This window comes from Chelonia mydas, chromosome 4 (assembly GCF_015237465.2).
Source record: "Chelonia mydas isolate rCheMyd1 chromosome 4, rCheMyd1.pri.v2, whole genome shotgun sequence".
NCBI classification, from domain to species: Eukaryota; Metazoa; Chordata; order Testudines; family Cheloniidae; genus Chelonia; species Chelonia mydas.
The window spans coordinates 121,539,738-121,554,815 of record NC_057852.1 but is presented as its reverse complement, the minus strand read 5'-3'; the positions used below and the strand labels follow the sequence as shown (position 1 = coordinate 121,554,815).

Here is a 15,078-nt window from a genome sequence, read left to right as displayed (position 1 = left end):
ACAAATAGGTCCCAGACAGATACAATTTATGAGGAATTCTTCTACTGTACAGATGCCCTGTGGTGCAAAGGATATGACCAGGCAAGACAATTTTTCAGGAAACACTGCTTTATAATGGTTTAATGACCAAAGTAACCAAACTCAACCTCAAGAGCCTGAAGGACAGACAGCAAATATAATACAGTATATTGTCAGTATAGTGTTGTACATGCATTATAATGTCAGTGTAACAAGCAACAGTTTGAAACCTCCTGAATCTGGCATGCTTGGTCTGTGAAAGAGGACAACCTAAGAAAGTTATATGAACATGCTGACATTACAAGCTGCTTTTCTAAGCAGATGTATAGTCAACACTAATGTGAGAATATACAATGTATGTATAGCTTGCCCTGGAATGGTAATAAAGAGGACATGAATTCCTACTTGCTTGAGGAGTGGCACTGGACAAGTCACTTCTACACTGTTTCCTTGTCTGTAAAATGAGGGTATTTACTAGCCACTATCACTGTGTGTCCTGAGGATTGTTTGTCTGTACAGTGCTCTGTACATGTAAAGTGCCATATATATGTTGTGCTATTATTAGTGATAGGTTTAAAATATTAGAATTATATAGTTATAACAGCACTGGTTGCTCCCTCTTACAAAATGACAAATCTGATCAGGGTTTAAAACAGCATATTTTAATAAGAGCTAGTTCAGTGGTTATCATCCCAGCCTCTGCCAGTCAAGCACAATCTCCGGCCGCTAAACGTCCAGCGGCGCAGCAGGGTTAAGGCAGGCAAGTTAGTATGAAAAAAATTGTTCATTTTTAATTTTTTGCTGTCTTATACAAAATGTCTTGTTTTTAAAGATCAGGAGAATACAAAAAAGGAGAATTTCCATGATGCATCTGGTGGAAACACAAACATGTACACCAACTGCTTAAAATGCCTTTGAAGACTGCAGCCATCCTTGTTGATTCTTGGAATGGTTAACTAAACATCTGACATTTCAAAAAGTGAAAAACTATTTCAGATCAGGAAATCTTCATCTTTTATGCAGCATGAGTGCATGTACATATTATGCACTGGATTTTTAACACCGAATAAACTTTTTTAAATGCAGAAAATTGATGCATCATTATGCTACTTATATTATACTTATACTCATCAGTTATACTGCAACATTAATTTTGAGATTTAGTAAAAATTAACTTTCCCAAATAAGGTGACATCTCTTTTGTATCAGAAATCTTGATACACAAAAAAAGTCTCATTTTGCAAAAATGAAGTATGCTTTTCTTGGCGTTAAAGGGAAAAATATAAGTATCAGCACAGTTTTTCATTTGTACCCTCATATTTCAGGGTCTATTGGTGCTTTCATTGTAAATCTAATTCGAGAAGGTAAAAAGAAAAAACATTGTGGCTAGTCTGAGGCAGCTTAGTATAAATTTTTGCATCTGGATTGATTGGAGTTACTTTGTTTTTCAAGAAAACGTTAAAGTCAAAACCACCATTTTTCATTCACAAATTGGCCAAATTATAAAATGACAGCTCTCCAGAACTCTGTTTAAAAATGAACATGTGATTCCATTTCTAATTTGCGTGTACATTGTACACTTACACAATCACAGAAGTGAACAGTTAGGAACTATATAGATGCACAATCATGGTAAATACATGTGCATATTAAAACTCTTGTTTTGACTATGCAATTACACACAGTTCAGAAAACTATGTATTCAACTTTGAAATGGAAATTTAAATATGGCATTGTGAAGTTCTGTGTTTATATATCAAATCATCTTACTTTAAAAGTAAAAAGTTGTTTATTCTAACCACTAGCCTGGCAAACTCAACTTGGCATTTAAGGATAAGCTGTATTTTTTCTGGCTCCTGGACGTCACCACCATTAATAAAAATCGTGCAGGACCGATGTTGACATCACCTGTGCAACACTGTCCTTATGTACAGGTATAGCTGAGTGCAGAATATTGGAAAAAATTAGTTTTCAGGTTTTTAAAAGGGGAGAAGAAAGTAGACTGTATGTTTATGTGTAGGGAGATCCATCCTGGATTCTATATACCACTGTGACAACCATTGTGACAAGCATGGTATAAATATGTAGACAGAAAAGAATGGGATTGCATAGAGTGATCTGAGGCTAGAATCCGTCCTTCCTACTGGAATTTAAACCCTGATCCAGCAAAGCATTGCACATATGAGTAACTTCTCACATGAGTGGTCCTAGGGGAACAATTCTATGAATGATACATATAGAAAAGAATCCAACTCACTCTCCCACAGCTCTGCTGTCTCTGTAAGGCTACTAGTAAGTACAGTGTAAAACAGTAAATATTTAAAAAAAAGAGTACTTGTGGCACCTTAGAGACTAACAAATTTATTTGAGCATAAGCTTTCGTGAGCTACAGCTCACTTCATTGGAGTGAGCTTAGCTCACGAAAGCTTATGCTCAAATAAATTTGTTAGTCGCTAAGGTGCCACAAGTACTCCTTTTCTTTTTGCGGATACAGACTAACACGGCTGCTACTCTGAAACCAGTAAATATTTACTGTCTCTGAAGTCATTAACTACACATGAGGAGCAGCAGGTTGAGGAAAAAGTTGCCATTTTTACATAGCTACTTTTCAAAGTAGAGCTGCAGTTTAAGGGTTTCGTGTTTGTGCAGCTGTGAAGTAAAAATGGTTTCATTTTGCAGAGGTTCTTTAGAACCTTTATTAGCCTCTTCTTTAGAATAACTTTAAGCATTTTGAAACTGGAAAGTAATTATAGAGGGTATGTAGTTAAAAAAAAAAAGCTTTTGCAGAAAAAGTTGCAATTATTTCTTCGCTGCACATATAATTAGCCATGGATGGATTTAGGATATAGGCAGATTGGGATGAGTGTTGGGATGCTGATCCAATTCAAGTGACTAACTTTACACAGTGAAGTGTTTCTCCACAAATATAGCGGATGGAACATAGAGTACAAATATTTTCCAATGGTCATTCAGGTACCCATTGTCAGTAACTGAACTTGTTTTATGATGAAATATGTAAATATGATTTAAAGCTGGGAGAGTGATCAGATAGTTATGAAGGTGCTGAGCTAGTCTGTTTAACTGACCCATGTTACACAGAGTGTTAGAACAGTAAATTGAGGTCAACATTAAGATTCAGTACATATGAAGCAAATGTCAAGTTATTGAATTGATAAATGGATGCTGAGCTTTAACCAGGCACCAACTGTCAATAAACTAGTTCCATTAAGCCCTAGAGTACAGGAATCCTACTTTCCTGAAGCTAAATGCTAATTAAAACATTACTGCTTGAACTCCAAGTATTATATAGTTGTGATGCTAATTCAACGTCAGCAATTTTGCAATATCAAAAATACACAAAAAAGTCTATGCCTGTTACTTGATTTTTAGAATACCCATACAAAGCACCCATAATATGGACACTCAGAATTGGTCAGAAGTTCCTGTCAAGAACGCACAATCTGTACAGTTTTCTGAACATCTATTCACCAAAATATTTCTCATTAATATGACAATAAGTACAACAAATACAAAAGGATGTTATCTTTATTTTTCACATGAAAAAAATACAGCCAGCTAACCAACTTATCAGAATCCTTTTTCAGACCGTTCTTGAAGGCACTTGTTTTCCACAAAAGGAATGCACCTAGATATAATGTCTCCTCAAAACCCATCAGTTTATATTTTACCTGAAAATAAAAATATAATGTCCCAGGGTTTCCTGTTGTAGAATGTCAATGTCTAATTTTTAAACTTCTTCCGCTTCATTGCCTTCCATTCACCTTCCTGTGTAGCAAGGCTATTGAAAAGATTTTTCACTTTTCTTTTTCTGTCAGAATCCCTATAAAAACAAACACATGTTTAAATCTTTATTCTGACATCAGATAAAATAGCAAAACAATATGTATTTTAATATTTATAAAAAGCTACATTTTTGAAACACTGCCTCTGCTACAGTTTAAGTTACAAATATTATAGATATGATACTTAGAAATATACATTATGTGACTATATGAATGAAACAGCAACATTCAAACACATGCAAAATATATAGAGGTTGATGAGCAATAAACATTATTGAGTAACTCTCATTGCAAGTCTTGTAGCGGTTGCTCCCAAGTTGTCAGACAACTGTTTGACCTCAAAATATGGTTGACCAACATGCCAGTCCTGATAGGGACTAAGAGTGAACACTGGCCAGCATACAGAGTAACTCCACTGCCAGTAACCATATATTACCTTTCCATAATTTCTGAAAGCTGCATTCTAGCCAGGAACTGGTTATCTTTGCGGATCTCCCGAACAGCTCCTTTAAATTCACGTTTGTGTTTGTGAATCAGCCTCTTTCTTTCCTGTTCCTCCTTGCTGCCTCCCTGTTTCCTCCCAAACTCCAGGCTGAAATTAGAATGCATGTATGAACAAGCATAAATTATTATGTCAAGCATACTCTTTTATACTTCACAGGAACTAGCTTTTATATAGATGTTACTTCTTGATATTCTACGTCTTTGCACACTCCTATTGCAACTCTCAATACCAAGGGCTTAACAGTCTCACTTATAATTACATATTTATAGGATACCATAAAAAAAAGTAACTGACTATATTACATAATTTAGATAAAGAGCAGACAACATTTTCCAGAGAGCCAATACACAGCAACCTTCCACATGTAGCACTATACTCAGAAGTACAGAGGCTGAGAAAACCATACTAGCCGGCTAAATCCAGTTGTCCGTAGTTAGTGGGAAACCTGGACAAAAATGGATTCTCACAATGTGTTCTAAGGTTAATATTTCTCACGATAAATTCGGGGGGTGTGTGTGTGTGTGTCTGTGTGTGTGGGGGAACGGCGGATACCTGATTTGTTTCACCATTTCGGCAAATAGCCGGAAGGAATTTAGTATGAATGCAAATGGTGGAGCAAATGCAGTATCTTAACGGAGACCAACACGTAAGATAATTTATGATAGTAACTAGTGCCTCTGTCTGGAAATGAAGCAGCAGCCAGTGAAGAGTATGCATGTAATATGCCCTTGCCAGTCTACCTGAGTCAGAGTGTAACTGCATTCGGTATTAGTAAAAGCTACCAAATACCTTTCAAAGTTAATCCCATGTTGCTATAATCTAACCCAGAACACAAAAAGATACACATGATGTGTATGTGGAAAGGTCTATATCTGATAGGAAGGGGTGAAATTTCTTGGTCAGCCAAAGATAAAAAACGTGTTTCTGGCCATTGTGACAATCTGGGAATCTAGGAAAGCTGAGAAGTCTAGACAGACCCCCAGAATTAAGAACCAGTTTAAACAGATACCCAGATTGTGTTTTATGTTGTGCTGGAGGTCAGATCAAATGCTCATAATGGTCCTTTCTGGTGTTAAAGATCTATGAATCTATTATTGAGGGAGAAATGAATAAGAGAGTAGGAATAGCCTCCAGATCCCCTGATTTCCAGTCCTATACTCTAGCCATAAAACAAGACAATCCGTCCTTAATTTCTCAGGATTCCTCCTTCCCTTTCTCTGGGTAGTCAATCCTTTGCAGTGTGTGCATCTAATGTAGGAGATGGCAATTCCATTCCCTACTCTGCTTGGAAATTTAGGAAAGAATGACCAAGAGCCTTTAGCTGAAGCCTCTCTCTATGCTCCTCAATGCCTAACCTGCAGTTTTGCTTTCTTCACTTCTATAAGGATTACTGTACTTACACTTTCACTATTTTGGGTGTATACAATTTCAATGGCACAGGCTTCTTTTTCTCACACACCAAGGGGGTATAGTGTTTTCCTTTGTCCTCTATCTCTTTCAGAGCATTTTGATGCAACTCCTGAAAATGCAGAGGAGGTTAGGATTTTAAAAGCTAATCAAAGATATCACGTTTTACAAACCAGTTATTGGCTGTCTCAGGAATAATGTTTTCCTGGCTAAGGCATCCTCAACAAGCTACTTTCTCTCTTAGTAAGATCACACTTAACCTTTAGGATATTTGCTAGTCCTGAAGAGTTTTAAATCTTCAGGTCTGGCTAGTTTCAAAAGGCTTTCCAAGGTCGACAGGGGGTGCTGCGATGGACAGCAGGAAGGGTCTGTGGCCAAAGAGAAAAAAGAGGCCAGGTTGGCATGACTGACAATTGACAAAACCTAGTTTAACTCAGCTCCTGTTTCTCAACTTAAAACTCTAAGGCTGAATATTCATTGCTCTAAGGGTTACATTTTGTGACTCTAACATGGCCTTTCCATGCCATCTATATTACATCTTATTCTCTAACATATTTCATCCTGCCTCTTCTACCAGAGAGGACGCTACTGCTAAATAGGAGGGTCCATCCTCATTGAATGCAAAAGAGAGTCAGGCTACACTCAGATCATCTTATTCTTCCATCTCTGGAAAAGAAAGAGCTAACTAACTTTAACTGGTGAAGCTGACAATACATATTTATACTGGTTTTATTAAGGCATCCATGCCCATGGTATCTATTACTTTATTTGATACATTTGTTTGACTGTACCAGTGACTTACAGATTCATACAAGATCCTCAGGAACAGCACTGCCAGAATGCTATTCCTATAAAAGGAGCTACTTAAAGAGTTACCACAATGGAGATGCCTTAAATGTTACCCTCTCCACTTAAGTTCCCTCTAAGCTGTGCGACCGCGCAGCAGGCTATCAAGGGCTGTGTAGGCAGGGAGAGGCGCTTCTCCCCCAGCCCCGGGCTTCTGCAGCAAGAGAGGGCTGGGGGGAGTCCTCTCCCCCTGCTGCAGCCCCGGGGCAGCCTGCACCCCAAAACCCTCATCCCCAGCCCCACCCCAGAGCCCTCACCCCCCATCCCCGCAACCCTCTGTTCTAGCCCAGAGCCCCCTCCCGCACCCTGAACCTCTCATCCCCGGCCCCACCTCAGAGCCTGCATCCCCCAAGCCAGAGCCCTCACCGCCCCCCAAGCCTCTGCTCTAGCCCTGAGCCCCCTCCAGCACCCTGAACCTCTCATCCCCAGCCCCACCCCAGAGCCCAGCCCTGCACCCCCTTCTACACTCCAAAGCCCTCGGCCCTCACCCCTGCCACACATCACCTCCATATTGGTGCACATAACAAAATTCATTCTGCACATGGATGTAAAAAATTAGAGGGAACATTGCTCTTAAAAAGGTGGGTTTGGCTGCACCATGAAAAATGTCCATCCAAAACATTATGTACACATTCCAACTTTTCCACAGAAACACTCATCTAGTCTTCAAATAGTCTAAGGACTTGTCTATATACCAACTTAGTGCACAGCAAGCTGAGGTGTGAATTTATAGTATAACAGTAGTAGATCAATGTGCCTTACAGAATTTTTAGTGTGCAGCAGCAGGGACCTTAGGATGCAGCAGGCTAGTGCATCATAGATTCATACTCCAGCTATCTGCACACCAAATCCTAAAAAGATAACATGCTTGGCCTTTGAAAAAATATTTCACTTTGTTTTTATTTTTAATTAGCTTTACATTTTTTGTTAGCACATATTGAGATCCCAGAATTTACTAACTTCTACATCAGCAATTAGGTTTTTGGGGAACATTTACCTGCAGTTGTTTAGGGTATTCACTCACTGGTATATGTTCTGTAAGAAGTGCTCTGATGGGTTGCATTATTTCATGGAAGGATGACAAAGATTTATACAGAGCTGCACATTTCTTAATGAGATCCAAACACACAGCTAGACATGATAACCTGTTAGAGAGATATACACAGCCATGTTAAAATCGTATCTGCAATAATTTTACTGCATAATTAGAATATGCAGATGAAAGTTTCAAGAGTTTCAAACTAAACAAATTATAGGCAGTGTTGATAGTGCCACCTATTTTAATGCGAAGCGTCAGGCAACCTTAATAAGAAAACCTTGTTTTCTGCTGCTTATAACTTTGCCAAACTAACTGTTTGGGCTGAAATTTTCTCTTCTCATTTCTGCCTGCTTCAGGCTGATTTTTTTTTTTTTTATTTTGGAAAATTTTGGCCAAATATGTTCAGTCATTTTCACGAATAAGGCTAGAAAAAATAGCTTGTTTTGCCCATGGTAAAATATTCTTGCAACCTTTTATTTGAAGAGCTCTAGTGTCCTCATGTTTTGGAGGAGGCACTTAAAATTTAGCAGAGGTTGGCTTTTGTGTCAGGGTTGTGCTATTTGACATCTTTGTGAAAATCCACCCAAAACTGGCCAAGTTATAAGCCTCTGAACAATTTCAGTTTGCACATGCTCAGCAGAGACTTCAATTGTAGTAGCTAAATTTCTGAACATTCCATCTTGACTGAGCATGGCCCAAGCTTCCCAGAACTGCTAGTGCTGACTACACTATGCCCGTACCATCCTCATACAGAGCAACTGAGCAAGCTCCATCCCCTCACATTTTCTAATGCTGACAGGACTCCACATGTGCCATCCCCACAGAGTGGATGGGCATGCTCCAGCCTAGGGCTGTACGTGGCAAAGCCCAGCTTTCCCTACAATGACTGCTCCCAACCAGAGGGGTGTCAAGGGCTGTAAGTGAGAGCAGGGAGTCTCTCTCTCCTAAACTCTCAATGTTCCCTGGCTCTCAGGCAGCATGGAAGAGACATCTGTCTAATTTCAATGCAGAGGGGACAACAGCAGGACTCAGGGGAAGGAAAGAACTAGATAGGGGATAAGAGGTCTGGTGAGACAAGGACTGGAGAAATGGGGCAGGCTGGAACTGGTTGGCCAAGAAGACTGGTATTGGAAGTCAGAGAAGGAAAAATGGTGGCGGGGGGGGAGGAAGGGGGACAGATCCAACCAGGAGCCAGGGAAGAACTAAGACTTGCTGTGCAAAGTGACTGGGACAGGGAGACAGTGACGGGGGGGAGACATGGCCAAGGGGATGGTATGATGGGATACTAGATGGGGAGGCCTCTGAGTTACTACAGAGAATTATTTCCCAGGTATCTGCCTAGTAGGTCTTGCCCACATGCTCAGGGTCTAACTGATTGCCATATTTGGGGTTGGGAAGGAATTTCACCCCAGGTCAGATTGGCAGAGACCCTGTGGGTTTTTCACCTTCCTCTGTAGCATTAGGCACTTGCAGGTTTAAACTAGTGTAAATGGTGGATTCTCTGTAACAAAGTCTTTAAACCACTATTTGAGAACTTCAGTAACTCAGCCAGAGGTTAGGGCTCTAATTACAGAAGTGGGTGGGTGAGGTTCTGTGGCCTGCAACGTGCAGGTCAGACTAGATCAGTGATTTTCGAACTGTGAGTCGCAACCCAGTACTGGGTCACAGAATGTAAGGCACTGGGTCACGGCAGCTCTGACCTATTCTGAGCCCTCACAGCTGCAACTGAAGTCAGTAGGAGCTATGCTTTGAATATATAAAGTACTATAACTTACTCCAAAAAGTCAGGTCCCAGGAATCTCAAATTGGCACAGAAAATTAGTGGAAGCTTTTGACCTTAATCTCCGTGCCTTAGTTCCCTGCCTGTAAAATGGGGGTAATATCACTCCCTCACTTCACAAGGATTTTGTGAAGATATATTCATTGATGTTTGTGAAGCACTCAGATATTATAGTGATGAGTGTCACAGAAAAGCGCAGGAGGAAATTAATAATTCTGTCTTCAGAGCAGGATTTGAATAATGTGCAGTAAATAAGGCCTATGGCCACACAAGGAACAACGAGGAGAAACTATTCAGTAGCTGCTCATTAAATAAAATATCATCCACTCTGTGCACTGAACAAGGCTAGGACTCTGTGGAAAAACAGAATGTGATCATGTAACTGAACAATGAATCGCAATGCATACCCACAACTGGGTCGAATTAAAGTTCCACAGGCTATCTTAACTCTCGTAACTTCGGAGCACTTGACTTTGCAATCCTAATAATGTTCTTTTGATGTGGTTATTTTTTCATGTAATCAAGATTTATTTGCTGCTTAAGGATCTGACCAGTCAAAATGTTTAGCAACTCCTGTGGGGTGCTGAGCATCCTCAAATCTCACTGAAGCCAAAAAGAGTTGGGGGTGCTTAGCCCCCACAGAAAGTGCTCTGCACTTTGCAGCATCAGACCCTAAGAATGGTATATTTCGTTATTTAATATGTTACAAGAACCATATGATGAAAATAATTTATTACACTTGTCCACCCTCAGCTTTTGTCCTAGAAGGTAACATGCTTGACAGAACATTGTCACCGAAGTTACACAAGAAATAACTTGGAGTTTCCCCTTACATATTCTTCACATACCTGAAATGATTCATTTCTGTTTTGCTGCTTTCCTTTAATCTAGTCATAATACTGAGTGGCAGATTTTGCTTTTGCCATGTCTCCATATCCTTCTTATCACAGACCAAGAGTAATTTTGAATTTTTTCCTGCTGGTCTGAAAGGATGCACTGGAGTATAGCCTAAAAACACAGTTACAACAGTTATATACAGATTAGTTCTCACAATTAAAACTTAGGAAAAAGTTGATTTATAGAAAATTTATAGTTTTATAAAGATCCTTTATTAAAATTAGGCTATTTCAAATATACACAAACACTAATCTTTTTACAGAAACATTAGCCCAGTAATAAAGTCAGCGGGGGGTAGGGGAGAAAGATGGTGGCACCTGTAGGGACCAGAATAAGAGATCAGCTGGACGAGGGAACTTGCAAAGCAGTAGGGACAGTGACGTCAGGAAAAGTTTCACAGCACCCTGTCCTAAACTAATTCTCCCTGGGAAATTGCCAACCCTGATAAAGAAAAATAAATCTGTGCAATGAACAGGTTTTTAAGCCCTGCAGGCTTAGAAAGGAGCTCATTTCAAAACCTTTTAGCAACGAAAATAAAAATAATTCTATTAAGTTATTTATATATTATATTGACATTGATGCAAATGGCTCTTTATACGTATGCAAGAAGAGTCTCTGCCCTGAAAGTACAAAGACGACTCGGGGGTAAAGATAGATGAGGTTTTGGCTTTAAGGCCCCAATGCTCATGCTTAACTTTACTACTGTAAGTAGCACCAGTAAGTCAATCCGACTACTCATGGTAGTGAAGTAAAGCATGTGCATAACTGTCCACAGGACCAGGGCCTGAATGTTTAAATTATACTTATCTGCTCTACTTCTAACAGAATGGCAGACAGTATTTATTCTACTCGTATGTTTGATCAATATATTACCAAAGGTTACCTGCCTAAAAATGACATTTCTCCCACAAAGAAAGAACAATGGACTTTTTTTAAAGGGGAACAATTTTTTCTAAAGCCTTAAGTACATCTGAATCCGCATTTGAGACATACTCTCTCAATCTTCTCTTAGGATCTGTTCCACATCTCTTCCTCACATGAAAGGCAGATGGATCAGGCCCTCAATGTTAAAATAATGGAGTTATATTAAATTATGTTACTAGCTGTTAAAAATAAATATGAAGGAATTTATTGGTATGATAGCATAACAATATGTATCACAAAATTAGGTGTGAACTCATTTTTAAATATCCTGTGTCAACAGACAACCAAACTGCCAGGACAATCATATGAAGGAAGTATTTGGCAGGTACGTGTCAAAGCCATATTAAATTGCACAGCAAATATGTCAATAGTTCTAATGTGAATTTCTAAAATATGACTGGATTTTTATACATGCTTCAAATACCAAAGCTTTAAAATATCTCACACAAAAATGTTGATATTCTATGTGGAAGTAATTAATATCTATATAGATTAGTGTTGCTATACCACTAACAGACATTTTATTTAACTTTCCCTCACCACACACATAATTAGAAACCAGCACTACTTGTTGGGAAGTTTCACACTGGTAACAATTTACAGACCTATCGGCGATAAATCATATCAAAGTTTGAACAATGGAGAAAGTATTGCAAGCAAGCATTTGATTTCCATGATTCGGCAACAACTCTCCTCTTCCCCTTATTGGTGAATTACTGTCACTAAATTCCCTGACAAAGAAAAAAACATGTCATCTTTGCACTTCGAAATGGGGCACTTAGGAAGAGTGCCCAGAAAAAGAGAGAGGCTGGCACGGAAATCATGAGCAAGTAGAAAAGGCCAAATTAAAGAGACAGTCAGAGATGATGTGGTCGCAAAGTGCTAAATATGAAGATTGCTCTACATTACAGGCCAGATTTCCCGCTCTGTTAATATGAGTGCAAGGGGAGGCAAATCTAGACAGGTATGCAAGGAGGGAGAATATCAGCTTTGTGGCATACACCTTCCTTGTAACCTGATTGCATGGAATCCCACTGCAGTTCTTCTGGCATTCTGGTTATCAGGTGAGGAGTGGGTAGCATCAGCTGCAGTCTGCAGCATCAATTGCTATGCCCACAACTCCACAGAAATTAACTTTATCAGCATTAACTCACACTGGTTTCCTCACTACACCATGGTGCCCAAAGGGGAAGGAGCTGTTTTTCTATGGGGGCTTGGAAGCAGTGTGGAAGAAGAAGGCTTCCACACAGATGGCGCTTGTGTCTGGTGGATCTCCTGGGAACTGCAACATTTGAGAGCTTAGTTTCCTGGTCAGCTCAGGAGATCTATCTAGGAGATGACTTGGCCTTTCATTTGCAACATGAAGCTCTGAAGGTGGAATTTTTAATTGCAAGGAAGCTTGAGGTATAAAAACAAATGCACATTCATATTTATCATTCCAAGCAAACTTACTCTGTAGTCGTTTTTGGGGTATAGCTATGTGAAGCATTCCAACGAGGAAATTGATAAGTTCTGGTATGAATCTTTGAGACAGTGATACATATTCCAGGAACAAACAGCACACAAACAATCCTTTAATAACATCTTGTAGTGTCATGACTTGGCACTAACAAAAAATAAAAAAACCCCTGCATTAACATATTAGTATGAAAATTAAGGCTTTATGCCATGAGCAAAAACAACAACCTCTGATAGAGAGATTTTAATAAGTTTCACAAAAAATGTATGATCTAAACCACCAATCATTTTTAGCAGCTTTTAAAAAATTAGCTAATACATTTTTAACGGGGGTCATTTTTAATATATGTTGCTCCTCCCTAGGAAAATTTGACACCTTACCTCATTGAAGGGAGGATGTGCAGAATTCAGTAGAAACCTTGCCAAAACTACTTTAACCACTTTTAACCACTAGAGGGCACTAAAGCACAACAAGAATTACTTCCTTTTTATATCTTGCCTTGTTTCTGTGATACTTATTCTATTATTTGCTCGTCTGTTGTTAAATTTCGGTCCTACAGTTTGCATCGCAAGGTTGTGATGTCCACTTTTAGAAAGGAACTAAAGAACAACCAGATTTCAAAGTAACTCTGCACTTCGTATGAGATAGGAGCAACTGAATCTGGACATTTCAATTATATAAATAGGGCTTTAAGATTGAAAAATGAGACACTTCTGATCAATATATTTTAATGTAGTTAGGCAAGTTCTGGAGAGACAGAATAGATATTTTATAAATAAAATCAACCACCCCTCTTAAATAAGAGCTATTAGCATATATGGAAGATAGCATCACTAATGAATTGGATCATGTACCCACTATATTCCATGACTCTCACAGACTTTATATACTAACAGAAGAATGGCTTTACTGGGTCAGACCAATGGTCCATCTTGTCTTCTGGCAGCAGCTAATGCCAGATGCTTCAGCAGAAGGAACAGAACAGGGCAATTATCAGATGATGCATTTTCTGTTGTCTAGTCCCAGCTTCTGGAAATTAGATATTTAGGGACACCTAGAGCATGGAGTTCCATCCCTGACCATCTTGGGTAATAATCATTGATGCACCTATCCTCCAAGAACTTATCTAATTCTTCTCTGAACCTACTTATACTTTTGGCCTTCACAACAACTTCTGGCAACAGGTTCCATATGTTGACTGTATGTTGTGTGAAGAAGTACTTCCTTATGTTTGTTTTACACCTGGTGTCTATTAATTTAACACCCCTGGTTCTTTTGTTATGTGAAGGGGTAAATAACACTTCCCAATTCACTTTCTCCATACCACTCATGATTTTATAGACCTCTTATCATATCTCCCTCTTAGTGGTCTCTTTTCTACGCTGAACAGTCTCAGTCCTTTTAATCTCCCCTCTAATTGGCTCTGTTGCCTCTCTCTTTACCCTTTCCAGTCCTAATATATCGCTTTTGGGACGGGGAGACCAGACTGCATACAGTATTCAAGATGTGCGCATATCAGCGATTTATATAGTGGCCTTATGATATTTTCTGCCTTATCATCTGTAACTTTCCTGGCTGCGTAGTTTGGTATGGGACCTTGTCAAAGTCGTTCTATAGTAATATAATATACTATATAAATTGGATCACACTGGTCCACGTGCTTAATGACCTCCTCAAAGAATTCTAATAGATGGGTGAGGTAAGATTTCCCTTTACAAAAGCAGCGTTGACTCTTTCTCAACATATCATGTTCATCTATGTGCCTGATAACTCTGTTCTTTACTATGGTTTTTACCAATTTGTCCAGCACTGAAGTTAGGTTCTCTAGCCTGTAATTGCCAGGACAGCCTCTGGAACCTCTCTTAAAAAAAAATCAATGTTACATTAGCTATCTTCCAGCCATCTGGTACCGAGCCTGGTACCAAGCCTAATGATAGGTTACATACCATAGTGAGCAGTTCTGCAATTTCAGATTTGAGTTCCTTCAGAACTCTTGGGGGAATACCATCTGGTGACTTATTACTGTTTAATTTATCAATTTGTTCCACCAGGTTTTTTACTGACACCTCAATCTTGGACAGTTTCTCAGACATGTCACTTAAAAAGAATGGCTCGGGTGTGGGATCTCACCCACATCCTCGCCAATGAAGAACGATGCAAAGAATTCATTTTGTATCTCTGCAACGGCCTTTTCTTGCTTGAAAACTCCTTTAGTACCTTGACTGTCCAGTGGCCCCACTGATAGTTTGGCAGACTTCCTGCTTCTGATGTATTTAAAAATGTTTGCTGTTAGTTTTTGTGGCTTTTGCTGGTAGCTCTTCCAATTCTTTTTTGGCCTGCCTAATTATACTTTTACCCTTGACTTTCCAGAGTTAATGCTCCTTTCTATTTTCCTCAGTA

At 39.2% G+C, this 15,078-nt stretch overlaps 1 protein-coding gene across 2 annotated transcripts in view; it reads right to left on the bottom strand.

Annotated features, from left to right (window-relative positions):
* Window positions 1-3,546: 3,546 nt before the first annotated feature.
* Window positions 3,547-15,078, bottom strand: part of NOP14 (NOP14 nucleolar protein) — a 35,817-nt gene continuing 24,285 nt past the window's right edge. The window contains exons 13-18 of one of the 2 annotated variants that reach the window (XM_007060031.4): window positions 12,672-12,825; window positions 10,247-10,406; window positions 7,577-7,724; window positions 5,727-5,845; window positions 4,258-4,413; window positions 3,547-3,859 (exon numbers count right to left, since the gene is read on the bottom strand). In XM_007060031.4, coding sequence (XP_007060093.2) covers window positions 3,760-3,859; window positions 4,258-4,413; window positions 5,727-5,845; window positions 7,577-7,724; window positions 10,247-10,406; window positions 12,672-12,825 — 837 coding nt within the window. In that variant the 3' untranslated portion in view covers window positions 3,547-3,759. Of the gene's footprint in view, window positions 3,860-4,257; window positions 4,414-5,726; window positions 5,846-7,576; window positions 7,725-10,246; window positions 10,407-12,671; window positions 12,826-15,078 lie in introns of those variants that run through there. The other variant, XM_043544732.1, reaches the window with a different exon arrangement.